The sequence below is a fragment of the Drosophila montana genome, unplaced genomic scaffold, assembly GCF_035044405.1.
Source record: "Drosophila montana isolate Dmon_TW-CO22-7 unplaced genomic scaffold, ASM3504440v1 contig_3469_1, whole genome shotgun sequence".
Classification (NCBI taxonomy): Eukaryota; Metazoa; Arthropoda; class Insecta; order Diptera; family Drosophilidae; genus Drosophila; species Drosophila montana.
The window spans coordinates 103108-129585 of NW_026998350.1; the positions used below are offsets into that span (position 1 = coordinate 103108).

General features: G+C 41.8%; 4 protein-coding genes across 5 annotated transcripts; 2 read left to right on the top strand and 2 right to left on the bottom strand.

Annotated features, from left to right (window-relative positions):
- Positions 1-151: 151 nt before the first annotated feature.
- On the bottom strand, positions 152-966 carry Tmem18 (transmembrane protein 18). The gene is made up of 4 exons (XM_064691865.1): positions 806-966; positions 624-741; positions 400-548; positions 152-327 (listed from the first exon to the last, which is right to left on the bottom strand). Exons 1-4 carry the CDS (start codon positions 863-865, stop codon positions 205-207), a joined length of 450 nt encoding a protein of 149 aa, XP_064547935.1. The 5' UTR covers positions 866-966; the 3' UTR covers positions 152-204.
- Positions 967-1173: 207 nt separating this feature from the next.
- Positions 1174-5625, top strand: DUBAI (Deubiquitinating apoptotic inhibitor). The gene is made up of 4 exons (XM_064691864.1): positions 1174-2815; positions 2886-3208; positions 3746-4550; positions 4607-5625. The coding sequence occupies exons 1-4, from the start codon at positions 1904-1906 to the stop codon at positions 5162-5164; spliced, it is 2598 nt and encodes an 865-aa protein (XP_064547934.1). The 5' UTR covers positions 1174-1903; the 3' UTR covers positions 5165-5625.
- An 802-nt stretch (positions 5626-6427) lies between these two features.
- Positions 6428-18582, top strand: Pdk (pyruvate dehydrogenase kinase). Of its 2 annotated transcripts, none has more exons than XM_064691943.1 (6): positions 6428-7387; positions 13743-13950; positions 14018-14208; positions 14275-14846; positions 15905-16003; positions 18502-18582. In XM_064691943.1, exons 1-6 carry the CDS (start codon positions 7264-7266, stop codon positions 18565-18567), a joined length of 1260 nt encoding a protein of 419 aa, XP_064548013.1. In that variant the 5' UTR covers positions 6428-7263; the 3' UTR covers positions 18568-18582. The 2 variants fall into 2 exon arrangements, with proteins under 2 accessions (XP_064548013.1, XP_064548014.1); XM_064691944.1 differs by lacking the exon at positions 18502-18582 and adding an exon at positions 17817-17909 and having other exon boundaries at positions 6429-7387.
- A 599-nt stretch (positions 18583-19181) lies between these two features.
- On the bottom strand, positions 19182-26157 carry ced-6. The gene is made up of 7 exons (XM_064691942.1): positions 26015-26157; positions 23026-23386; positions 21737-22143; positions 21451-21680; positions 20953-21390; positions 20747-20883; positions 19182-19736 (listed from the first exon to the last, which is right to left on the bottom strand). The coding sequence occupies exons 2-7, from the start codon at positions 23344-23346 to the stop codon at positions 19680-19682; spliced, it is 1590 nt and encodes a 529-aa protein (XP_064548012.1). The 5' UTR covers positions 23347-23386; positions 26015-26157; the 3' UTR covers positions 19182-19679.
- Positions 26158-26478: the final 321 nt, after the last annotated feature.

Below are 26478 nucleotides of genomic sequence, written 5' to 3' on the forward strand. Positions count from 1 at the left end.
TGGCAATTATTTAAAATTCAATTAAAAAATGTATCATCAGTTTTTATGACTTGCTACAAACTGTTTTTGGTTAATATATTTAAGGACAACACAACATTATGTGCCACACAACGTACACACAAATTCGACAATTAATAACACCTGATGCGGATTACACGCCATGGCTTTTGCCTGTTTTAATAATTGAGTTATTTTCCTATACATCTACTCCTCCTTTAAGGGTATATCCCTCGTCGTTGTGTCGTTCCGTTCCCGACGCGCCCGCTCCTTCAGCTGGGCCGTCTTCAACGTGGCCATCATTTGCGTTGAGTTATAAAGCCAAGTGCCCTGCATTAAAAATGTATATTTATAAATAAAATAAATATGCAAAAGACACGTATCCATCATTTGCCGACTCACAATCAGCAGCATGCAGTTCAGTAATATGGGAATGGAGAACACAGTCGAGATAAAAAGGCCGTTGCCATCAAAGTACTGCTGCTTGGAGAATGTTTTCCAATTCTGTGCCGCATATTCGTTGATGCTCTCAGAGAAGTAAACAACAGACACTACAAAAAGAATACAAAAACAAAAGAACAACAATTAAAAAAAGTCAACTTTGAGCGGTCAGAGTCCGTACTTACACAGAACAAGGAACAGAAAAACTTGGAAATTTGTGTTGTTTCGGGTGAGCAGAGCCGTGCTAGTCGTCAGCACGTGCAGTAAAATGAGTCCTATAAGCCACGGATCCTTCCAATCGATCTGATAATGCGGAGTACCTGGGTCAACATAATTTATCTACAGCTTTTCACTGCTGCACACTTACGCTTAATAGAAATGACCAAACGCCGGTAATTTCATTGACTTCAATTTGCCCGGCATGCATATTTCGACGTTTTTCAACAACTTTTCAATGTAAGTTTTACTTTTAGAAAAAATCGCGGGAGCGGCAGAAAATTCTCTGTGTAAGCAGCCACGCACAAAAAAGGTAAACAACAAATGTAAAAAAAAACATCAACTTATCGAGATATCGATAGTTGGTATGACCATCGCTAGCAAACAGCTGATGTAGCGATATACATTAAACATCGCACGGTATATCGGTGATGCAATGCTATTTCATACGTAAACAATGAACTTCAGACTGACCAAATATTGTGTGTGTATAATCAGTAGAAAAGAAAAATTTGCAGCCCTGGTTGCGATTGGCCATACTGCTATCATGCAGCTTGAACGTCTCAACTTTGCTTTCACTGACTCAGTAGACTCCAACATTAACAAAATCTGAAAAATTCTCCACAAAGAATTTGTTAAATACAGTCAAAATTATAGTAAACATAAACCAAAGCATTATTTTTGTTGTTGTTCAACGTGCTAACGTGCGAGCAAATCAAATCAGGAATTTCGTAAACGTGCGACGAGAATTATTAAGAAGGTGTTGTCGCCAGTGACAAAACGGAAATTGAGCTAAAAACAAAGCGAGCGTCGTCTCTGTCTGTGCCGCTGCCTCTGCAGCCCCCCTCCTACCCCCGCGAGCGTAAAGTGTCGGAACAGTGTAGGAGAGTGTTGCACAGCAAAACAGGACAGTGTGGCGACAGTGTGCACAACGGAGCAGAGCTTATCTAGCCTGGCGCACTTTTATTTTCTGCTCGCTGAATGGCTGACTTTGGCTTGCGTTTTGTTTATTGTTATTGTTGTTAAGCAATTGGATATTGTGCTCTGCTGCTCGAGCTAAAATTAAAAAACAGCAACAACGACTCGCAACGGCAACTGGCTCAAGGACACGCGGCGACTGCGCCACCGACGGCCACACAACAACAGCCGCAGCGCCCGCGCCAAACAGAAGCCCAAACGTCCAAGAAAACGCGTGCCGCCCAGGCGCCGGCGTCTCCACAGCGAACAGCTGCAATTAGCACCCTTTGACATGGCTGTCAAGCAGAACAACTCCGAGCAGAACGAGGTGGCGCCCGGCCAAGCTGCCGGCGGCTCGGCTGCAGCCAATGCGGGCGCAGGCGGAGCAGGAGCAGTTGGAGCTGCGTCTCCCAATGGCAAATCCACAATGCCGGGCAACATCTCAGACGAAGGCGGCGGCGGCGGCGGTGGGCAGGCCAACGATGCCAGCAGCCAGACGACGTCTGGCAAATCGCAGACAAACGCTCGCGAAGTGGGCGGAGCGGGCGGCACCGGAAGCACTGGGAGCAGCAGCAGCAGCACCAGCGCCGCCGATAGACAGCACGGTTTCAATGCGCTGCTAAACATAATGCAGGGCATCGATCCGGAGGATCAGAAGGCGATGCGCATCTATCAGATCGTCATCTGCAATCTGGCCGGAATGCATGTGAGCAGCGCGCCGGCAGATCTCAAGCTGTTCAAGGAGAACATCACCAAGATTGGCCAGTTTCTGGCGGTGCCCAACAAGAAGCGCTATCTGATGTTCTATCTGCGCTTTGTCTACCAGCTGATCACACAGTCCGCGGAGCCGCCCTCGTGCGCCGTGGCCATTGTGTTCCATCTGTTCAGTCCGGATCTCATTATTGAGGCGGTGCAGTCGCTGCTCGATCTGAATGTCCAGGACGAGAGCATACGAAAGACGGTCGGGCTGCTCTGCAAGTGGATACATGTCTGCAACTTTTGCCAGAATCTCAATCATTGGATTATGGCCCTGTTGCAGGGACTGCGCGAACAGGAGAAGTATCTGCTGCTCGACGAGATCGCACTCGATAATATTGAGCATCTGTTCCGGCTGATGATCTTGCCCGCTTTGCGTCCCAAGGTGGCGCCCATTGTCTTTCACATGCTCTCCACCATCAATCAGACGCCCGAAATATTCCACAAGGTGAGCTTTACCCTAGAGCCGCTGAACGCCGGGTAATAACTGAATATCAATTATTCTCCCTCTTCCTTAGATATTGCCAAACATACCGCTGGTGATTGGCGCCATGAAGAGCAAGCCAAATAACTTGGATAGCGCGTCGAGCGATGCGCGCAACTATATCCAACAGCTGGTCGATTTGTTCAATGCGCTGATGATACGCTTCTATGACAACGATGAGCTCTATGCACCTTTAAAGGCCACACTCCAGATGTACGAGCCCTCGCAGAATTGCATGGCATTTGCCCGGGCGCTGTTCGAGAATGCGCTGCCACGGAATGCACGCGTCGGTCTGGTCAATCTGGGCAATACCTGCTACATGAACAGCGTGCTCCAGGCGCTGGCCATGACCAGCGAGTAAGTGTAGCCACAAGATTTACAAGATAGAGCTCTGCATCGTTTAATTTACTTGCCTCAAACTCAAATACTTGATCGAGCTGTCGATGTTCGAACAAATGATTCGCCAAACTCCCGAGCTGAACTCGAATACTCGTTCGAGCTGGAGATGTTCGATGAAATGATTCATTAAACCCTCGACCACAACTCGAATACTCGTTCGAGCTGCCGATGTTTGCATAAATGATTCAACAAACCCGCGAGCACAACTCGGAAATTCGTTCGGCCTATCGATGTTCGAATAAATGATTCATCAAACTCCCGACCACAACTCGAATACTCGTTCGAGCTTTCAATGTTCGTTAAAATGAAGTTGCAAACGAAGTTTCAACTCACTTCGAACATGTTCGGGCCAACAGTGTTGCATTCTGCTCGAACACAACCGAGTTTGAAGCGTGCCCGAACAGCTTGATTGTTGTATCCGAAACGAGTTGCGCTCGACTCGATGCAGGGCTCTAATCTATAAGAATAACTCACTCAGTTTTTGTCTCCGTTTAGCTTTGTGCGGCAAATCCTGCTGATTGAGAGCGGCTCCATGCTGTTGCAGAAGGTGCAGCAGCAGATTGCGCTAATGCATCATTCGATGCGCTACGAGCTGACGCCGTTGCGGGTGCTGAAGGCGACACGTCCGCCGGGCTTTACGCCCGGGTTGCAGCAGGACAGCTCCGAGTTCCTAGGCTATTTGCTGGACCTGCTGCACGAGCACGAGATCAACAGCGGGGCGGCGCAGCACATGGACACGGACAGCTGCGTGGGACAGCTGCCCAAGGAGGTCAAGACAAGCAGCGAGCCGGCGCTGCTAACCGATGAGATTGTGGCCGCCGGCGTTATACCCTACAATAGCAATGATCATGTGCACAATGCCAGGCCAAATGCACCGGCTATTGGCCCAGCCACGCCCACATCGATGCCCACCAACGCAGCACCGAAGAAGCCCTCAACCATAGACAAAACGTTCGCCGGCAAATTGTCGACGACATACAAATGCTTGAGCTGCGCCTGGGAGAGCCGCAACGAGGACAGCTTCCGCGAGCTGCAGCTATCGTTTCCGGACGACAAGGTCGACTGCGGCGCCACCAATTATTCGGTGCAGGATCTGATCGACTACTACTGCTCGCCGGAGAAACTGGATGGCGATAATCAATACTTTTGCGCCCGCTGCAAGAAACTGTGCGATGCGGAGCGTCGGATTGCCATCACCCAGGCGCCGCGCAATCTAATCCTTACGCTGAAGCAGTTCAAATACGATCAGAAATATCATTTTCGCACCAAGCTCATGCACAAGGTGTTCCACGATGAGAGCGTAAGTGATGTGGGCTCACTCCAATCGAATCCCAATTCACAATCTTTTCTTTCCAGGTAATTGTGAAGGTGTGCGCCAACGATTCGCTGCTGGAAACGTGCACCGTACACTATGATCTGTACGCGGGCGTCGTCCATGCCGGCTACAGCATGGACTCGGGTCATTATTTCACCTTTGCCGCCGATCAGTCGAAGAATTGGTTCAAGTTCAACGACAGCCTGGTGACCAATTCGAAGCCCCAGGAAATGCACAGTCTGACCTCACCGAACACGCCCTACATCCTATTCTACCAAATGTGCGGCCGATCCACCGAATCGACGCCCGATGGACCCATGCATCCGATGGTCCCGGTGCCCCTCGTTCCCCCCCTCACGCTCGACGAGCTGCCGCGCGGCTTGCGCGATTATGTGAAGAACGATAATCGGGATTATAGCGAGGAGCTGAAGCTGCAGCGCTTCAAGCGCAATGCCAAACGGAACACGATGAGCGGCAATGGAACGATGAATGGACGCAATGGCTACGAGGGCGACGACGAGGACGACCATATGCCGCCTCCGGCGGGCGGGTGTGGCGGCAACGATATGGGCATGAATATCAATCGTTTTGTGTACTGATTGTGCGTAGTTCCACATACACTGTACGCAATATATATATATATATTTTACAATATATATATACCCTATATATACACACCAACACACACACACACACACCTTCACACGCAGCGTACTATTTAGCGTTATATAAGTATATATATATATAGAAAATTATGCGGTTCATTCAAATGCATGTGCAGAGTATGGCTACAGTCTGCACTCGCTAAGGCCAACGGCAGTTTACACACACACACACACACACACACACACACCTACTATTGTTGTCATGTTCCTTAAAAACCACACACACTGAACAGCAGAAACTACAATTGTATTTCCATTTACAAATTTGTTATAATTTTTACGCATTGTTTTTGTTAACACAAATTTAGTTATAGCCTTTAACATATACATATATATATATATATATACATATATATTATACACATACATATTAAAGCATATAAATTAGCCAGCAAGAGAGAATGTTACGATACTCCCTAGCTCCCTAGCTATATATATATATATATATCTTTACTACCAAACCAAATCAAGTTTATAGAGAAAAAGAAACGGGATAACTTCCAAAACTGGCCTCCAAGAACATACCCTGTAAAACGACCTACCTATATTCAGCTCTATTTAAGTTCTTAACGCACAGATCGTTAAAAAAACTATAAAAAAAACTATTGTGCTTGTAAATTTGTGAAACAATGTTTTTAAGGCAGCAAACCGACAGCAACAGAATTCTTATAATCTAATCGAAATGCATGTAGCGAACTTTCTTTTTAACTTTTGTGAATTTCTAAAATTTACTTTTGATGTAACACGAATTTTTGTCTGATTGGAGTATCGTGAAGAAGATGAAGAAAATATATAATCACGTTAAGGTTTTGAATATTATTGCAATTAAATTGGAATAATTTCAATTCAATAAGTGTATATGCTGTAACTTATGAATATTTATCTATTACATTTATAAGGGTATCAAATAAAACTGAAAACACGAAACTCAAGCATTTCTTACTTACATTTTTGAGCTTGTCATTTAATGTACAGAGTATGAATCCAGTCGATCAGTGCCAAATTGTTGATATTGTGGCGGCTGCACGATATACATTATTCGTGGTATTTAGTGAGTATTTTTTACTTTGACAGCCAACGGTCACACTCTCCAGTAAAATCTAGCCCACAAAAGCCTCCAGCTGAAAATCGCTACACACACACACACGCACGCACGAACACACAGGCAGTTTGGAGCGCGCCTATAAAATGAGCAATACGCGGCGCGCTCTCGAACAGTCTCTTGATTTGTGGAGCATATTATTAAGACCAAACGCGGCGGTCGTCCAGTCAGTCGACGCAGAGCGCTGCAGCAGCAACAACGACGACGACGACGTCGACTACTACGACAATTAGAACGTGCAAAGTGCAAAAGTAAATAAATAGCGTGCTAAAACATTGTTATGACACGCGTGGCGCACAAATCTGTGGAATCAGTGTGGAAAATCCGACTACCAAGCGCATAATTTGGCCACAAATAAACGCTCTTTTATGGCGCATCAGCGACACAAACGCTCAGCGACTGCCAGCAAATTCTACAAGAACAATAACAGCAGCAGCAGCAGCAGCAGCTAACATAAAGCAAAAAAAAAACCATACCAAAAAACAACAACAGATATTGCTGATTTATACAAATACAAATATTTTGCTAACTTTTGTACCAACAACGTTTATTTAGAGCACAATTGATTTATTGTTGTTGTTATTTTCTGGCACAAATTGCCTACGGAAGACGTTGCCAGCTGTTCGCTGTGAAAAATTGCGGTAAAATATTGACAATCCAATAAGAACAACAACAACAAGAAAAAAGTGGGCAGCCCGGTCAACGTCCTGCTGCCGTACAAAAAAGTGTGGTTATGCACGGCATTGTCCTCGCTGCCGTCGGCTGTTGAAGGTGAGCCAAGGACATTGTGCCCTGCCTGCCGGCAGTTGGAAGCTCTCTCGTAGCGCGGCCTATCAAAATTTGTTGAAGATAACAGCCCTGTGTGCGGGCAGCAACTGATCCCGAACCACACCCCTGCCCCATACACACAGACACGCAAAGGTCGCCCAAGATGCGTATTTTTCCCGTGCGACTCTCGGCCGTCTCGTCGTCCATGGCGAGCCTGGCCAAAATGTTGGATTTCTACTCAGGCTTCAATCCGTCGCCGCTTTCAATTAAACAGTTTATGGATTTCGGTAAGTCAAACAGAAATTTATTTATAAATATATTACAACGGCGGGGTCCTTGCCGGCTTTCGTTAAGTTGCCTCGTCTCGCTTCCTCTACCCCCTTGCTCTTATCTAGTTCGCGTCTGTGTGTGTGTGTTTGTTGTTTTGCTTTTGCTGCGTGGTCGTTGAATAATTATTGTTATTCTCATACAAATGTAACAAACATTTGATGCCTTTCTGTGACGTCAGCACGTGCGCTCGCCACCCAAATCGATTGATTTGCCGCTTTGATCTTATCGGCTCGGCTCTTGCGTAACCTCTCTACACTATGAGAATCTTTTGTTAACTCGACGAAAGCGACGTTTCTTTGATTTAAAAAGCACTCAAGTTTCGACTCATATGGGATGTACTCATTCAGTACGTGACGAAGCTTAGCTTGGACTGCATATGGAATTACTTTGTTGTACTGCGCAAATTGCCGTTATCTAATGCCCAATTTATTTCCATTGGGCTGTCAATTAAGCAGTTTTCACTGTACAACAACAACAGCAGACTGTTGGCTATGCAGAACTCAAGCCAGACTCAGCGAGAGAGGGAGAGAGAGAGAGAGAGAGATAAATAAACAGCCGTCTCGATTGGACGCTTCAGTCCCGAGCGCTGGATTAAACGACTATAGAAAAACGGAAGTTCCCACAAATAGATTCATTTTTCATGAGCCGTCCGCAGTAAATGACAATGAAATTTAATATTTTAGCTACAAGTTGTTAAACCCCTTCCCAACAGTTGCAATGACAGCTGGCACGTGCTGCCCAAGGACGTTTCAATGTCATTTACATGCACAAACATGCATAGGCACATATGTATATATATATGTATATGTATGTATATATGTATGTATATTTATAAGTGTTCTAAACCGCACCAAAACCTGCCCCAATAAGCTGAATGAAGCATAGCATATGACACTATGATATACCCTATAAACATTGTAAATTACATGTGGGAGATATGAGCTAACATAATGATACTTTTTCGAGAAAAGTTCTTCTAGAAATACTTGATATCTAGGGAAAAACATGGCTGATAAGTATTTAATCAGCTTGCGAATATTTATCATAAATGTATCTAGGGAAAGAGTACAAGTTTTTTATGTGCAGGAAATTGGGCCGTTAGATGACAATTGTTAATAAAAAAAAGAGGGAAAAGAAAGGCGGTATAATATAATAATTAAACTATAAATAAGCGAGTATGTCGATTTGTTATACGTACATACATATATGGGGTATATATAACAAGCGACCTATTCTGACCTATATATAGGGTATATAAAACAAGCTACCTATTCTGACCTATATATAGGGTATATATAACAAGCGACCTCTTCTTTCACCTTTATATAGGGTATCTATAGCAAGCGACCTTTTCCTTCACCTTTTAATAGGGTATCTATAACAAGCGACCTTTTCTTTCACCTTTTAATAGGGTATCTATAACAAGCGACCCTTTCCCTAAGCTCCTGTCAGTCTTCAAAAGTTCTTGGCCCACGGCCCAAAAGGCAACTGGCTTGGAAACAATGCGGCCAAGTCGAGCCAAGTGGCTGACAGACCCAGTTTTATTTGGTGGAGGAGGACGGGGGGGGGGGTGGCTACTCTAGCAGGGAGCTATATATAGAGAGAAAAGCAAGGAGGAGGCAAGGCTCCTCGCAAAGGGTTTATTAATAGAAATTGTATGAAACAGGCTCGGGACGTGTTTCTGCCAACATTCAAGTATGTGCTCATTAAATATACAAAAAAAAAAAACAACACTTTTTATCCATTGTTTATAATCTTTTGTTTTTGTTTTCATTTTTTATGAGGTACAAATAAAATAAATAAAGGCTTTTCTAGTTAATTCAATATAAAATATGTGTGTGTCTTTGTGTGACTGTACTTGAACTTTGATGCAAGCGATAAGATTTGAGCGGCTTTTGTTGCCAACTGTACTTAGCTAGAGGCATGCACACATACATACATACATAAGTATCTGTGCAAGGTTGCTAGCATTTTCCATGGGAAAGCGCTCAGCTGTGAATATTCACAACATGTCGTAGCTGAAAATGTGAACAATATGTTCCATGCCATTTTAATATATGGCATACATATGTTAAGTGTGCGAAACTCGTATTATCACCTTTACATGCCGCATAGCCCCGTAAAACAATAACATAACACTATCAACTGGGCCACTTTAGATAGCTGTTAATAATTATTATTGACTATTTAGGCTAAACTGTACAGTGAAAGCCCTTCGGAGCGAACAAACATGAAGAAGAATGTGAAGAAGTAAGAACATATTGGAAAATCAGTATAAGAAAAAACAACATTTTATATGTTAACATTTTTTAAATTTGTACATATTCCAATAAAAGTTTTGATGATTATTTTCCTAAGTTTTAGATAAGGGTCGAAAAGTTAGGGGTAGATGATTATTAAACTAACTTTTAGGTTAGGTTCTGTCCAGCTATTTTTCCACTAAAAGTAGCTTAACTCTTTTGAGCCGTCCGTTAGTTGAGTTTTTACTGTACTTAGCTTATACTATACATAAGTGAAGCCCTAATCACTTTCCCTATCAATGGCCCCATGGAAAAACAATATGTCAGAGAATATCAAATATTTGATATGGCAAATTCGGAGGCTCGTTGTGATTATCGAAGCTGATCATGTGCCAAATAATTTGTGAAAAACATTTCATGTGTTAAATATAAGAATAACAACAACAAATGCGGTGACTAAAGTGGAAAAATATAGACACGAATATATATGCAAATCGAAATTTGACGCATCCGTTAAGTATACGCCCCGTGTGTGTGTGACCATCTAAAGCAATAACCAACAGCATCACACGCAAATTTTGGACTTTGGCAACACTTGAACTTTGGATTCATCAACGGGTTTCGGGCAGACAAAAAAAAACAAACAAACACAGACGTCAAAACCTAACCCAAATAGAAAAAGAAGAAGCATAACAAACAAGGCGAAAAAAAAAATAAATTGGCAAAAAAAGAAGCGAAAAAAATCGCTCAACACCCCCGTGTTTTTTTTTTTTTCGATACTCGTGATAATAATGTCAGAGCCACACGCGCGGCGAGTTTCTACGCACTTAACCAATGGCCTGCAGGGTATATGCGAACTTTGGCCAGCCTGTGCTACTTACGCAAATTGAACTCAGTATTTATGTTGAATTTTGAATTTTACAGCACTTGTCGTCAAGGTCTACGCTTTCGTCAAGTTTAGCATACAAACATACACACCTGCATACTTGTATGCGTGTAACTGCAAGGCATCGCCGAGTCCAGCATTTAATTCTTTCGTTTCTCTTTTTTTGCTCTTGCTCGCACGTTTCTCGGCAGCGGGGCAGGGGCGCGGCAAAGGCGAATGTGAGTCAAATATACGCAAAAGATGTCGTCGGCAAAAGTGGATCTAATAAATACATATACATATATGTACATATGTACATATGTACATATGTTGATGCAATAGCCAAAGATGCCAATTTAGCTGTGACGTCACGCGCATCTGCTCAAGTGGCATTATTTAGCTAATGTTACTGTAATTGAAATAGAAAACTGCACGTGTAACTGTAATTGCAATGGGAACATTTCCGTTGTGCGCTCAACTCGACTTGCGACTATCCCTGACCTTGGTCGAGTGTGTGGCGGGCGGGATGGGGTGGGTTGAGAATGGCTGTGCGTATTAAGAAATTGCCGCCCGCTGCGTGTGTTGTAAATTATTTATTGCATTTTCCAGCACTCGCATGCAATTGAGTAATTGTAAGTGCGCTGCTGACTAAACAGTCAACAAGAAGAAGCATTCAATTGAGTACTAAGTGAATTCGTGACGTTAGTATTTGTCACCTGTTTATATCCAATTACTGTTAACTACATTGATTATGCCTACGCACACGCGGCCCAGATGCGGGAATTAAGAAACGATTATTGTTTATTAATATTAATATTTCACTTATCACGCAAGGCGAAACGAAAGTGAAGACGGGCCTTATCAATGCCGATGCATCAAAGTTCTTGTCAAGTGCCAGACGGGTCCGATCAAGTCATCAGAAGTCTCTGTTTTTTTCGCAAACACAGTCGAAGTCGAAGGCATAGCAATAATAATAAAAACACACACACACACACACACACACGTATTTACAGTCAAAGCAGCCTTCCGCTTCTATTCCAACAACAAATCATAAACATGAAAAAAAGCTCAATTTTAAGGTCAGCAGCTGGCGCTGGTGTATGGTGGTCAGAGGGAGAGTAAGAGAGAGGGTGAGAAGGGGGGGGGGCAGATGCTCAAGCATTGCGCGTGTCTGCTGATCGCGCTTTTGCGCTCACTCCCTTTCTCTCGCACTCTCGCGCTCGTTCGTTATCTCTCCATATCCAGCCGGCAGTTTCTCGCAAATTCTAATTGGGCTGACGTCGTCGCTTGTTTTGATGTTTTGTTTTTTTCATTTTCTTATGAACCTGTTTGAGCGCAACTTTTGTTGTCTTTTTGTTCTCTTGTGTTTTTATAGCCCGTTTTATTGATTCTGTTTTGTTTTCCGAATTCGTTACAATAGCGGCCCATAAACAAAATGGCCGACAAAGCTATCGAAGCATTTATGACTAACTTTTAACACAAAGAAATACATACTTATGCATATATGTACATATGTATGTATGTATTATTTGTTTTCGCCTTGCGATTGGAATGCCGAAATTCATCGTAAATTTTTGATGAGGCCCTCTGTAAATGTTGTTGACACTCTTTGGATTGCCCTCTGGGTCTCTTATCAGTCTCTTTGGTTAGATTACGCGTTAATATGGGCTCGCTGCGTTCAAAGTAATCAACGAAATTAAACGTCAACCGAAAAAAAGAGAGGCGTGTCTTGGCAAACTCTGACAACAGATGGCGTTCAGTTCAGTTCAAGGTCTCCAAATTAAAAACAATTTGATGCGCACAAGTGTGTACACATGTCTCTCCACATAAATGTAAATGTATTTCGAATTAATTTTCGACTTGTCGCCGAGTTCGTTGTGCTTATCAGTCAGTCGGTCAGTTGGTCGGTCGGTTTGTCTGTCCGTCTGTCGCTTCGAATCGCATGTTTCTGCTTTTCCTTTGTTGTTTTTGTTACGAAATTGTTGACGAACAACAAAACACATGAAAAGTGCAAAGTTTTTGTGCGGCTTTGTTTCGGTTTATTGACTAAAACATTGCTTTTCGTTCTGGGTTTTTGAACTGAGCTCATTCTGTTTAAGTAAACAATTAAGTATCGAATAGCTCAAGATTGAGCACAAATAAAAATAGCAACTGGGCTCTAAAGCACAAATCTTGCTCGACTTTCGGTTACCTTATAAATTGGTCAAAACTGAGATTTTTTTATGAATTTATCTTTATGAATTCTTCATTTAAATTTGGGAACACTGTTTTGTTTAGTTTTCTCCAAATATCGTAATAAGTCGTCACATTTCTTCATTTAAATTTGGGAACACTGTTTTGTTTATTTTTCTCCAAATATCGTAATGGGAACACTTTTTACAATCAGCTTTTCGAGCGAACTGTGTTTTTCGGAATAAATAAACCCTTTTTATTTAATCAGCAAGCTTTTTTCTTATAGCACCTGACTACCCCTATTGAGTACAGGGTATACTCGCGTCCGATTTACTTTCATTTATTTCTTAATCATTCATTAAGCCTTTTGTATTCTGTATTTCAATTGGAAATACGAATATCGTAATGGGCAGGGTCCAAACTTTTCAGAATCAGTTTTTCTAAGCAATTGTTCTTTCCCTTTATTTTTACTCACTAACCATTTTTTTTATAGTTCCTGACTACCCCTATTGAATATAGGGTATACTCATATTACGATTTGCCTTAATTTATTTCTTAGTCAGCCATTAATCTTTAGGAATTCTGTATTTAAATTGGGAACACTGTTTCCCTCACTTTTCTTTATTTAAATTTGGGAACACTGTTTCGTTTTTCTCCAAATATCATAATGGGAACACTTTTTAGTGCTCAGCTTTTCAAGCGAATTGTCGTTTTGGTCTAATTAAAGCCTTTTCATTTACTCATTAGCCTTTTTTTAATTATTCCCTACTACCCCTATTGAGTACAGGGTATACTCGCGTCCAATTTGCCTTGATTGTTGCATTTTTCTAATCATTCATTCGAGGAATTCGTTGAACTCAAACTCTGACCCATTGCCCGAGTGCATGCAATCAATGCAAATGCGTCGCTTATTCCCGGGACTTGTAAATGCAATCCAGTCCCTGATAAGCGAAACTAGAACAAACACTATAAATCTTAATAGTTCTCATTAATAATTCCCCTCTCCTCCCCCCTCTCTCTCTCTCCCTCCTGCAGGCCAAAATGCGTGCGAAAAGAAATCGTTTATATTTCTGCGCAAGGAGCTGCCCGTGCGGCTGGCGAATATCATGAAGGAGATCGCCCTGCTGCCGGATAATCTGCTGCACACGCGATCCGTGAGCGAGGTGAGCTCCTGGTACGTGAAGAGCTTCGAGGATGTGCTGGAGTACGAGAAGATCGAGCCCACCCACGAGAATCTGCAAAAGTGCGAAGCCGCAAAGTAACCAAATAAACCTATTTATCCTATTAATCATATTTTTGTTGGCTTGCAGATTTGTGCGCGATTTGGATCTGATTAGGAATCGGCACAACGATGTGGTGCAAACGATGGCCCAGGGCGTCATCGAGATGAAGGAGAACGAGGGCGGGCAGGTGGACGCGCCCACCGAGAGCTCCATACAATACTTTCTCGATCGTCTCTACATGTCGCGCATCAGCATACGCATGCTCATCAATCAGCACAGTGAGATGCCCCACAAATATACCCTATCTATACACTATAATCAAGCTCTCCTCTCCTCCCTTGTAGCCCTTCTCTTCGGCTCGAATCCGCATTCGCTGGGCCGGCATATTGGCTGCCTGGATCCCGCCTGCGATTTGTCGGACGTTGTGCGGGACGCGTACGAGAACGCGCGCTTTCTCTGTGATCAATACTATCTGGCCAGCCCCGCGCTGGAGATCCAGCAGTACAGCAGCACGGACGAGGGTGTGCCCATCCGGACCGTGTACGTGCCATCGCATTTGTACTATATGCTCTTCGAGCTGTTCAAGAACTCGATGCGCGCCGTTGTCGAGCATCATAGCCGTGACAATTGCGACACGCTGCCGCCGCTCAAGGTGGCCATTTGTCGCGGCAAGGAGGACATTTGCGTCAAGATCTCCGATCAGGGCGGCGGCATACCGCGCTCCCAGTCCGATCAGCTCTTCAAGTACATGTACAGCACAGCGCCGCAGCCATCCAAATCCGATCTGCATACGGTCCCCTTAGCCGGCTACGGCTACGGCCTGCCCATCTCACGGCTCTATGCCCGCTATTTCCATGGCGATATCGTGCTGCTGTCCTGCGAGGGATTCGGCACCGATGCCATTATCTACCTGAAGGTAAGCTTTGACGGGTTTGAAGCAGGATTTAACGCTTCTCTGCAAATTGTTGTAATATGTTGAATATATATTCCTGCTTGATCCAAGTCGATCTGGCCATGTCTTCCTCTCCATACGTCAGCTTCTATGTACGAAGACGTCCATCTCGATAGCTAAAAGGATCTTGAAATTTGGAATGTAGCTCTTCCTTGGAGCACAAAAACTTCCAACTTTAACCATTATTAACTCAACCCTTTTCCACACAATCAATGAAACTCGATAGGATCAACATGTTATAAGAGCTTATGCCTAAAAGAGCTAGATCTAGTACATACCCAAGTTCCGTATAGGGGATATATTAGGGTATACACAGGTCCAGAATAACTCACATTTCTCATAACTCCTCCCGTTGAGGGAGAAAAGATGCCTCATTGAAAGAAGCCGCATTTTTAGAGATATATTCTTGGTCCTTGGTATAGACACACTCCTCCATGGCATATTGAATACTTGAAATTTTCAAAGAGATCGGCCAATAAATACCCAAGTTAATTGAGAACGTATTTAGGATATGCTTATAAGAGCTAAATCTTTTACATACCACGGTCCGTATATGGGATCTCTAAAGGTTACGCAGATCCGGAATAGCTTACATTTCAGATAACTCCTCCAGTTTCTTCCAAATTCAAAAGAAAGCTCATTTTCAGAGTTATATTCTTGGTCCTTGGCATATACACACTCCTCTATGACATATTTAATACCTGAAAATTTCAAAAAGATCAGATCATAAATACCCAAGTTAATGGAGGTCTAATGGGGTCTAAGGGACGAATATCTATATAGCTTTATCATTAACTTTTCGGAGATATATTCCTAATCCTTGGTATATATGTACATACTTCAGTAGGCCATTTTTTAACCCTGAAGTTTTCAAAAAGATCAGATCATTAATACCCAAGTTAATTGAGATAGCTTTAAGCATAGTTTGGGCTCTACGGGAAGAATACCCTATAATCATTATCTAGCTTCAAATACTAACTGTAACTTCTGCTTTCTGCTTTCTACCCCCCCCTTTTTTGCAGGCGCTTTCTGATGAGGCAAACGAGCTGTTGCCCATCTTCAACAAGACTAGCTCAAAGTTCTATCGGGCGACGGTGCCCACCGGCGATTGGTCCAATCAGGTAAAATACGCTAAGAAGAAGAAGAAGACGAGCGCCGTCAGCCAATAATAAGCCAGGCTGTGTGCACGTGTGTGTGCACGTGTGTGTGTATATGTGTGTGTGTGACGAACCCAAACCCAGAAAAACCCAAAAACCCGAATCCGAATCCGAACCCGAATCCAGAGATAATCAGCACGGAAACCGCAACAAGTCCAAAGTTTTAACTGAAACCTAATTATATATATTATTAATTAATTTTTATGTGTGTTTTATGTTTTCCCCCCATTAATATTATATTTGCATTTTGTCATTTATCTGTTGACATTCCAGAAATTTGAAATATGCGCATTTTTCTACGGGCGGGTTTTTTTTTCTTGTCTTCATTTGGTTTTCTGTTCGTTTTGTAATTAATTAATTAATTTAGTTCTTAAGCACGATTAAGTCATATATTTTAAATATATCTATCTATATATATATTCATATATTTATTGCAAAAAGTCTTTATATATACATATATCTAATCTTGGAACATTTACGAAATTCGTTTTTTAATGTGAATTAGTTTTAAGTTGCGAAAATACATTTTATCTACATTTTATCTGAGCACACACACACACACACACACATATATATAGATATATATACATTTATTTTTTAAGTTCTACTGAAGTTTTAAACAAATAAACTGTTGAAATCTTTATACAAAAAACACACAAACACACGCAATTACCATCTTCTGTTCTTTGTTTACTTTCCATCCAAAACCTGTTTGAACTATTTAACTATAATTAACAAGATTTAGACGCATGCTAATTACTGGAATCGCTTTCATAGTCAAGATTCTTCATTGACTACATCATAGTATTGTTGTTCGAAAATTATATTTTATACATTTTCCAGATCGGACTTCATTTAACTGAGATATGATTATTGTAAGTTTTTCCAAATATAATCTCATGCGAATATCTCGGGAAAAAGTCTTCTGATTTTCGAAAGACATTCATTCTTAGATCAACTGCCATTTAAAGCGAGCGCATTCAAAATTTTGATCAATTTTGACAAAAATTGTTCACAAATTTTCTACAAAATGAGTCGGTTTTGCTCCCAATCGAAGAATTTCCAAGAATCGGACTACATTTAACTGAGATATGATCATTGAAAGTTGTTTTCAAAAATTAATCTCATGCGAATATCTCGGGAAAAAGTCTTCCGATTATCGAAAGATATATCTCTCTAGATCGATTGCCATTAAAAGAGACCGCATTCAAAATTTTGATCAATTTTGACAAAAATTGTTCATAAATTTTTCGAAAAATGGGTCGGTTTTGCTCCCAATCGAAGAATTTCCAAGAAACGAACTTGAATTATGCTGGATATAGCCAGTAAAAATGTTCCTAACTATTATAATTGGAATAATTTGTATAAATAAAGTGCGATTTTTGAAGAATATACAGTTTTGGACCGTGGCTCGTTCTTAGAATAGTCAGTCGAGAGAAATAGAAATCTTTGAAGCGCAAGCTTTCCTTTTTTGTAAGCGACTACTGTACACGATTTATGTATCTATAATTATCTTTAATTTATAACTTTCAACTGCATGACAATCTGCGTTCCTAAAAGAACCTTTTTAATTATTTCCCCCAACCCAAATGTAGCATACTTTCTGGCTAAACCGGAAAAGGTTTCCATTTAAAAAAAAAAATAACCTGTTTGTCGCTTGAAGTTTTTCCCAAACAATTTCCAAAAGTTCATAATTTGTCGACGTCTCTTTTGTTATTTGTATCTTATTTTCGTTTTCTTTCGTTTTCTTCTGACTCTTTGAATTGATTTCTTTCAGAACTTTTCCAATCGCTGGCGTTATATATATGGTTTTATCAAAATGTATAAGAATCCTTAAGACTGTAATAAAAAAAAAAATGAGCCTTGGTCAGTTTTGGTGTCTATCCAACATTTTCTTCAACTTGCAGAGTTTATATATCTCTTGATATGTCTTTTAAATATTATTCTATTAATAATTGATCTATTTGTATCTCAACTTGTCAAACATTCGACTTGATTCTTGTTTGAAAGGTTTAATAACTTTATATGATATTCTTTTTTTTTCGGCAAGATAACCATTTTTTTTTAAATATATAATATATCTTTTATTTATTTTTGTTTTATTTTTTCTTGTTCTTGTTTTTAAAGTTAACTAATTTTGTTAAATATTTTTTTTGTATCATTCTGATTATTTTTATTAAAAATCTTGGGCAATTCTTAAGTTAACTAATTTGCTTAGTCAGTCATTTTAAGTACAAATCTAATTAGAAGATCCTAATTTAATTAGCGCACTTTTCCAAATTGAAATTATCTAGAGAATATATGAAACTTTCGAATACTCTGCAAGTGTGCCCAAACTTTGGCCTGGCCAAAGGTTTCTTTAAGTTCTTCTCTTACCTTACCCGAGACACTTCCCTTTCTGCCCTTCCATTTGTATATCGATTTATGGCCATTCTGATTGATGATCATGTGGCATATTCCAGAGCTCGGACATGAATGCGCGCCAGCTGAATGCGACGACGCCGAAGCGCTACAGCGATCTGGACTAGGAGCTGGGAGATAGGAGACAGGAGCTGGGAGACAGGAGCTAGGAGCTGCCCGGCTCGAAATGATACTCAGGACGACTACGAACAACAGCAACAATAGATTTTAACCTACAGAGAGCATAAAGATATACAAAATATATATATATATATATATATAGATATAGATATATATCACTAGATCTAGGCAAACATTCCCAGCAACAGCAATAACTACATTTTGTATTTGAATATCGTATTCGTGTTAAGTTTTCAATTGTTCAAACAAAAAAAAACAAATTGAGAAATTGTTAAAAACAAAAACAAAGAAAAAATGTTAGAGAACGTTCAAAATCACCTGCATATTTTATAAGCGTGTTTTTTAGTGCAATCAACTGAAACGGAATAAAAATATTGAAAAAAACAAAAGCGAAAAACGATTTTTTTTTTTAGGCGCTACAATTTATTTTTTACATCATAATAAATATTGTTCATTTCGCAGAGCTATACAATATAATTAATTGCGTGTGCTTGACAGATATACACACACACACACACACATGTATATATATGTGTGTGTGTATATATATTTATAATATTCGTTTAGTTTGTTTATAATTATTTTATACAAAATTCTCACATTTAGGTTTTTAGCGTTTGCACATTATCACGACGTTTCTGACGTTAACTTGTTTTTTTTTTGTTTGTTTATTTTGTTGTTAACTTTGACATTTTGCTCGACATTTGACATTCATTTAAACTATTTAACTACAGCAACAATTGATTCGTTTAAACAAAGTGCATTGGATTCGATATAATAGTATAATATAAAGATAATATATAATATATAATATATATAATAATCATACATAATATGCAATATAAAATTATATAAACAATAATACACATACACATACAAGATTTATAATTCAAATTCAAAATTTAACGAACGCTAGCAGCAGGCAAATATCGGAAAATAGGCTATATAGCTACAAAACTGTAAACTCTCTCTCTCGATATACATATATAGTAACACGACTTTATCGATCGATCAACCGCATTCAGAAGAAACGTGTGGCAAATGGCGTAGTTAGCACCGTTTCCCTCCTCCTCCTCCTCCTCCTCCTCCGTCCTCCGTTTCACTTGCGCAACGGATCCAGGCTCTCCAGCGAGAAGTCATCAATGTTTAGCTGACTCTGGAATCCAAATATATATAGAGAATTTATATAGTACACTGGCCAATTGAATATATGCAAAAGTCGCCCCAGATGTCATGCGTCATTCGCATTCGCTCGTTGGAAATGAAGTAAACAAGTTAAAATTTGAACCGGCGACTTCTCGCTCGCTAGTCCGACGCTCAGATACGTTAGCCAGCGCTGCTTTGATTATCTTCTTTCCCCACAAATTAAATACACCAGTTAAAAATTGAAAGTTGTTTCCAAATTTGAACCAGCAACTTCTCGCTTGCTGGTTCGACGCTCTGATACGTAAGCTATGTTCTGCATGCCAACTATGATCAGCAACTTTCCCCACAAATGAAATACACCAGTTAAAAATTGAAAAGTTGCTGAGGAATTTGAACCAGCGACTTCTCGCTTGCTGGTCCGACGCTCAATTATGTAAGTCCTGGCTACGTTCTGGTTGATGTTCTTTATGCAAAATTTGATAGTCTCTGAGTGCTCCCTTTTGACCGAAGGAAGCTTCAATCAATCACCAGTCATAGTCAGTCGGTCAGTCAATCAGCCACTCAATCAGTCACTCAATCAGTCAGCTGGCTAAGTGTAGCTCTAGTCACCTTGAACACGCTCCCTGTCGACCCGAGGAAGCTTCTGTAACGCCTCAGGTTTGGCCTGTTTATCAATCAGCAGTCAGAATCAGTCAGTCAGTTAATCAATCAGTCAATCAGTTAGTCAGTCAGTCAATCAGTCAGCTAGCTAAGTGTAGCCCTAGTCGCGCACTCACGAGGAAGCTGTTGTATGTCTCAGGTTTGGTCTGCTTATCAATCACCAGTCAGAAGCAGTCACTCAATCAGTTAGTCAGTCAATCAGTCAGCTAGCTAAGTGTAGCCCTAGTCACCTTGAACACGTTCCCTTTCGACCCGAGGAAGCTTCTGTAAAGCCTCAGGTTTGGCCTGTTTATCAATCAGCAGTCATTCAATCAATCAGTCACTCAATCAGTCAGTTAGCTAGTTAAGTGTAAAGCTCACCTTGAACACGCTGGGCCCGTTGTTCATTTCAAAGGGATCGGAGCCAAACAGATCGGTGTTGCCGTTGATTCCATTGTTGCCGCTGTTGGACACCGAGGTGCTGCGCCGTGGTGCGGCAATCTTTGGCGGCGGTGCCACTGCAACATGGAAAAATAACAGAAGTTACAACTTTTGATTGATTAAATATAATAGACAAATAGACGTACATAGGGGCGGCGTTATGTTAAGCTCGCTGGAGAAGCCGCTGCTGTTGATGCTCATGTTGTTGTTATTGTTGCTCAGGCTGTTGTTATTGTTATTGTTGTTGTTGTTATTGTTGTGCAGCTTGTGATCGTTGTTGTTGAAGAAGAGCTGCTGACCGAAGCTCTTGGCCGGCTCGAAGCCAAACAGATCATTGCTGATGGCATTGCGTCCATTGCTGAGATTGTCCTGAATCTCATCGGCGCGCGGATCAAAATCTGAATCCGAATCCGAATTCAAGAGAAGCTCATCCATTTTCTTGCCGCCGCCGCCGCAGCTGCTGCTGCTGCTCATCTGGCTGGACAGATTGCTGCGCGGCGGCACAATCGGCAAGAACGAGTTGGGCGACGCCGAGTGCGTCGAGGCCGTCGTCGAATTGGTGTCAATCAGCAGCTTGTCCTCATCTGGAAGGAGTTGAAAATGATGAGCAATAGGTTCTTAGAAGCAGCTGGCTAGATCCTTACCCAGCTTGCCGTTGCTCAGTGTCTCGTTGCCGTTGTGCAGCTCCTGGCTGGGCGCCTCGACAATGTCCTTGATGTTCAGCTTGTAGAGCATCGCGTCCAGCTCGGCCTTTGGCAATTTGGCGGACAATTCGCGCAGGCGTTCCTTGTAGATGGCAATGGTCTGCTGCAGATGCTCGATTTGCTGCTGCGCCTTGCTCAGATTCGTCTTCTCCGTGCTGTCCATGAACTTTCTGCAAAGGGAGAAACATGAGACTTGGTTGGAAATAATATATGCTGGACAACCCACCTGTAGGCCAAGTCGAAGGCCTGGCCAATGGTCAGCGTTATGTCCGAGGCGAGTTTATTTGATATGAACACAAAGCACTCGTGCGTCTCCTCCGGCTTCGAGCTGTATCCATTTGTGTCCATGTCCTTGGTCTTCACCGTCTTCGCAATGAAGCTGAAGAACTTCTTGACGCCCTTCTCGTCCGCACAATACGAGATATTGTATAGCGGAAACTGATGCAGTATTTTGTGTGTGCGCGGCTCCTGTATGGCCACGCCCTTGATGCTTATTGTAATCTCGAGCTTCTTGAACTTCTCCTGTGTGCCCGTCTCCGCCTTCTTCATTTGCTGTGCGAATTGCAGTTTGCGTATTGCGTCCTTTACAACCTCAATGCCCTTCGGCTGGTCCACGCTCAGGTTACCAAAGAACTGACGAAAAGATTTAAGAATCCGTTAGAAACAAGACTCGACTGGGGCATAACCTGTACTCAGCTAGAAGCTATCACAAGCGCACGACTGTTTGGACAGTGTTGCAAGTTGTTTAAAGAATAATCGAACAACGGCTGCGAATTATCGATAAATATCGATTTATCATTTGGAGTAAACTTGAAGTCTCTTGTATAAGGACGTAGCTAAATATACTCTGGAAATTTTGCTGCCTGTTCCATGAATTGTCACAACTGCGACTTTGAATACAGGAACAGCAGCTGCGAGTTATCGATAATTATCGATTTATATATGGAAGGTAGTCTCTGATATACATAGAGACTTAACCAGATCTACTTTATGCCTTACATGAACTGTCACAACTGCAACATACCCCTTCCTGTTAGGCAAGCTTCATATGTACAGGGTATACAGGGACAGCAGTTGAGAGCTATCGATAATTATCGATTTGTCATCTGGAATAAAGTTGTGGTTCTTCATATAGATACGTAGCGAGATCTACTCTGGGAACTTTTATGCCTCACATAAACTGTCACAACTGCAATAGTACAGGGTATAAGTACAGGGTATACAGAAACAAGCAGCTGCGAGTTATCGATAATAATCGATTTATATAAGGAAGAAAGTCTCTGATATTGAGACGGGGCTAGATCTACTCTGAACTTGCACAACTGCAACATACCCCTTCTTTTTAGGCAAGCTCCAGTTGGGCATGCTGAGAGTTATCGATAGTTATCGATTTATCATTTGTAGTCTCTGATATTAAGACTGGGAACTTTGCTGCCTGTCACAACTGCAACATAGCCCTTATTTTGAGGCCTACTCCATAAGTACAGGGTATACGAGCTGTTGCCTTGGTCTCACCTTGACTAGATAGACCGCGTGTCCATTGATGAGCTGCTCCGGCGTGTGCAGCCAGTTGCGTTTGCCGCTCTTGGAGTCGCCTTTGGAGCTGCCGCCGCCGCTGCTTGCGGCACCGTTGCTGGCGCCGTTGTTGCCGCCGCTGCCGTTGCCGTTGTTAACGTGGCAATCGCTGCCGTCGGCGGCGTCCTGTTGCAGCTGCAGCTGCTTCTCCTGCTGCTTGTTGCTGTTCTGCTTGTTCCAGAATTTTAGCTGGGCCATTTTGGCTGCCGCTTTGCTGCCGCTGCCGCTGCCGCTGCTATTGCCCGCTGGCTGATAAGGCATCTTTATCTATCTGTGTATATGTGTGTGTGTGTGGGCAGCTCTGTAAAACGAGATACATTTTGTTAGGAAACTGTTTAACAATTCGTTTCGTTTCGTTTCATTTGGGCGCGATTTGAACTTTGATTTGTTTGGGCCTTGGGGTTTTTCCCTTTGTCAGCTGAAAGTTAATTTGCAAAAATTCCGACAATTCCGATTGTCCCCAGACATTTGCCAATTGCTAATTAACGTTTTTCTGTTATACAACTTGCAATGAATCTGAAATGCATTCCTTGCCAGCTGTCAAGCCAATCCCCAGTGCATCTGCATCCACACACACACACTCGCACACACACACTCACTTGCACACACACACACACACACACACACACACACACACACACACACACACTCACTCGCACACTCTCGCAAACACATTCGTCAAACCAGTTGCCCGAGTCGCAAGCGCTTAGCGGTAACAACCTCTGCATCATACAAAATCTGAGCTGACATTTCCGCTTGTTTTCCCTCAGATCTAGCCTTTTCTAGCCGATATAGCCTTTTTTAAGTGCTATAAAAAGAAGAAGACTGTCATAAGTTCATTCTACCGAATCTCCAAAAAGAAAACATATTTTGTTTAAATCAATTCGATATCATTTACAGATAGAAGAAGAAGAATTTAATACATATTTTCGGCAGAGAGTTCGAGTCCTAAACTTTATCATGCTCATCATTGTTGTTGTAGTGCATTGTTGTAAACAAAAGAAAATAAATTTTATTTATTTGCTTTCATTTTTATTATTTTTTTTGTACGCCCATTTACAGCGATTTCTTCTTCTGCTGGATTCTAACCGGCGACCTTGACTAGAACTAGCTGTTTTTTTTTTTTTGCAATTGAAAAAGTTTACAACACTGGCTACGATCCGTCAGTCAGCTGGACGGCAGTGCTTGACGTCACAGTGCGGCCGCCAAAGACAAAGCCAAGACAATAAGCCAGAGTTTCTCAGAATCACACACACACTCACACACACACACACATACACTTGTAAGTGGAACAAACAGTTGTCCAAAGTCGGTCTTAATAAAAATCGCACCTTGTGTCCGTCGTACCTTTTGTGAGATTCTCGTGCAATTCTCACATTTCGTGCTGTTTTTGTGTCACATAATTAAGAAAAATCTTGCAAAATATAAATGAAGCCTTGTCTCTTTTTTTTTCTTTGTGCAAAATTCACGCAAACACACATACAGTATGCAATCGCTATAAAGAACAGCTAATAAATAAGTCGCATCTTTTGGCAATTCATTTTATTTGGGGACTTCCCGCAACAGCTGCAAACCGGTTTATTGGCATATTTTGCAACACTGTTCGCTATATCGAATGCACACTGTATGCCATGAACATGAGTTTGATTCATTTTGAAGCTGATTTGGGAACTGGCGCTGGGGCATTAGGCAACAACAGCAACAACAACAACAGCAACAATAATGGCACAAAAGCGAAAGCCAAATTATCCAAATGCGGCGGCATGCGATGACGAAAGCAACAACAGCAACAACAACAAAAATGGAAAAATAGCACAGCAGATATATATAGCCACAGCTTAACGAAACGAAATGAAAAGTGAAACACCCTGTATTTGGCAATTGTGCGCAATTATAGCGCCGCCGCCGACGCCGACGCTGCTGCGCAATCAAAATAAAATTAAAAATTGAAAAAAAATATGTATGTATAAGCAGCGCTCAGCTGACAGCAGCAACTGCGACGAACAAAAGAGATAATGTCGACAAGCCAAAGCTAACCGCAATGACGACGTCGACTGCGACGTCGACGTCTGACAGCTTCGCGGAAGTCACTGACGTCTGCCAGCCACCCACCACAGCCCCCCCCCCGTCCACTCTTCGTTATGTTTGGCATACAGAACGCGTTTGCTTTTGATGCGCACACAGATTAGAAAAACTGAACGACAACAGCCAGCAGTGTTGTAAAAATTGTAAATGCCAGAATATGCATGAACATGCGCAGCGGCAGCAAAGAGAACTACGTAGGCGTGCGGAGTGTAGACATTGCGGTACTTCAATTGCTCTGTGTGTGTGTGTACTGACTGTGAAATTTTTTTGTGTACCATTTAGCTATGCTTCGTTCCCGCATCCCCCCTCCCAAAAGATAATAACATGCTATAATTTATGCAGCAGCTTGTTGGTAAACGTTGTTTTATGATTTCTTCTTTGGCCTGCAGCATACTTTCTTTTAGGACTTTATCATCAGGCCAGTGTGTGCACAACACTTGTGCAACAGGTGGGTTTGCGGTAAACCAACAACAAGCACAATAACGACAAATTGATGTTTGCTAACAAATGCGCGTCTTTTAAGTCTTTAGCATTGCACAAGCCAAGGTATTAAATAAACGCACGAACAACAACGAAAACAACAAACGCTGCGGCGCCTTTGGGCCAGCCCAATCAAGAAAACAATAAAAACTTTCATAATTAGCGGGCGCTGCGTACTGCGCTTGCGTATGTGTGTGTGTGTGTGTGCGCGCGTGCGTGCTTAGCAAAAAGCAAGTAATTTAAATTTAATCAAACACACTGACACACTAATGGCTATCATATATATTCGTAATTTTACATTTGCACTTTTGCTTTTCTTTGCGTTCTCATTCCAGCTGAGAGCATACGCAAAAACCACGCATACCGTTTGTTTAGCAAGGCGGTAAATCGTTGTTAAAATACGTTTTTGCAGAGTTTCGCACAATCTTGCAGAGTTACAGAATTTCACCGCTTATTTACAGCGCCACGGCGCTAATACGTAACGTACACGTCGGGAGACAGCTGCGTACTAAACAACAAAAAAGCAAAGCTTCAACTTTTTCAAGTCGTTTCGTTTAATTCACTTGCAGTGAGCTCTACACAAACACACACACAAATGCTCGCAAACGAGAGAGGGGGAGAGACAACAATAAACAATTGTTAAGATTGCCGCTCGCTGCTGAGATAAATCGAGATTAGAGCACACAACAACAATAACGACGCCGCTTCTGGCAAGTGCGAGAGCACTCACACACATACAATGTATGTACATGTATGCATGTACGTGCACACACATACAATATGTAGCAATTAAAATTTACTGTAAACTAAAAGTTTTGCAAAACTTCA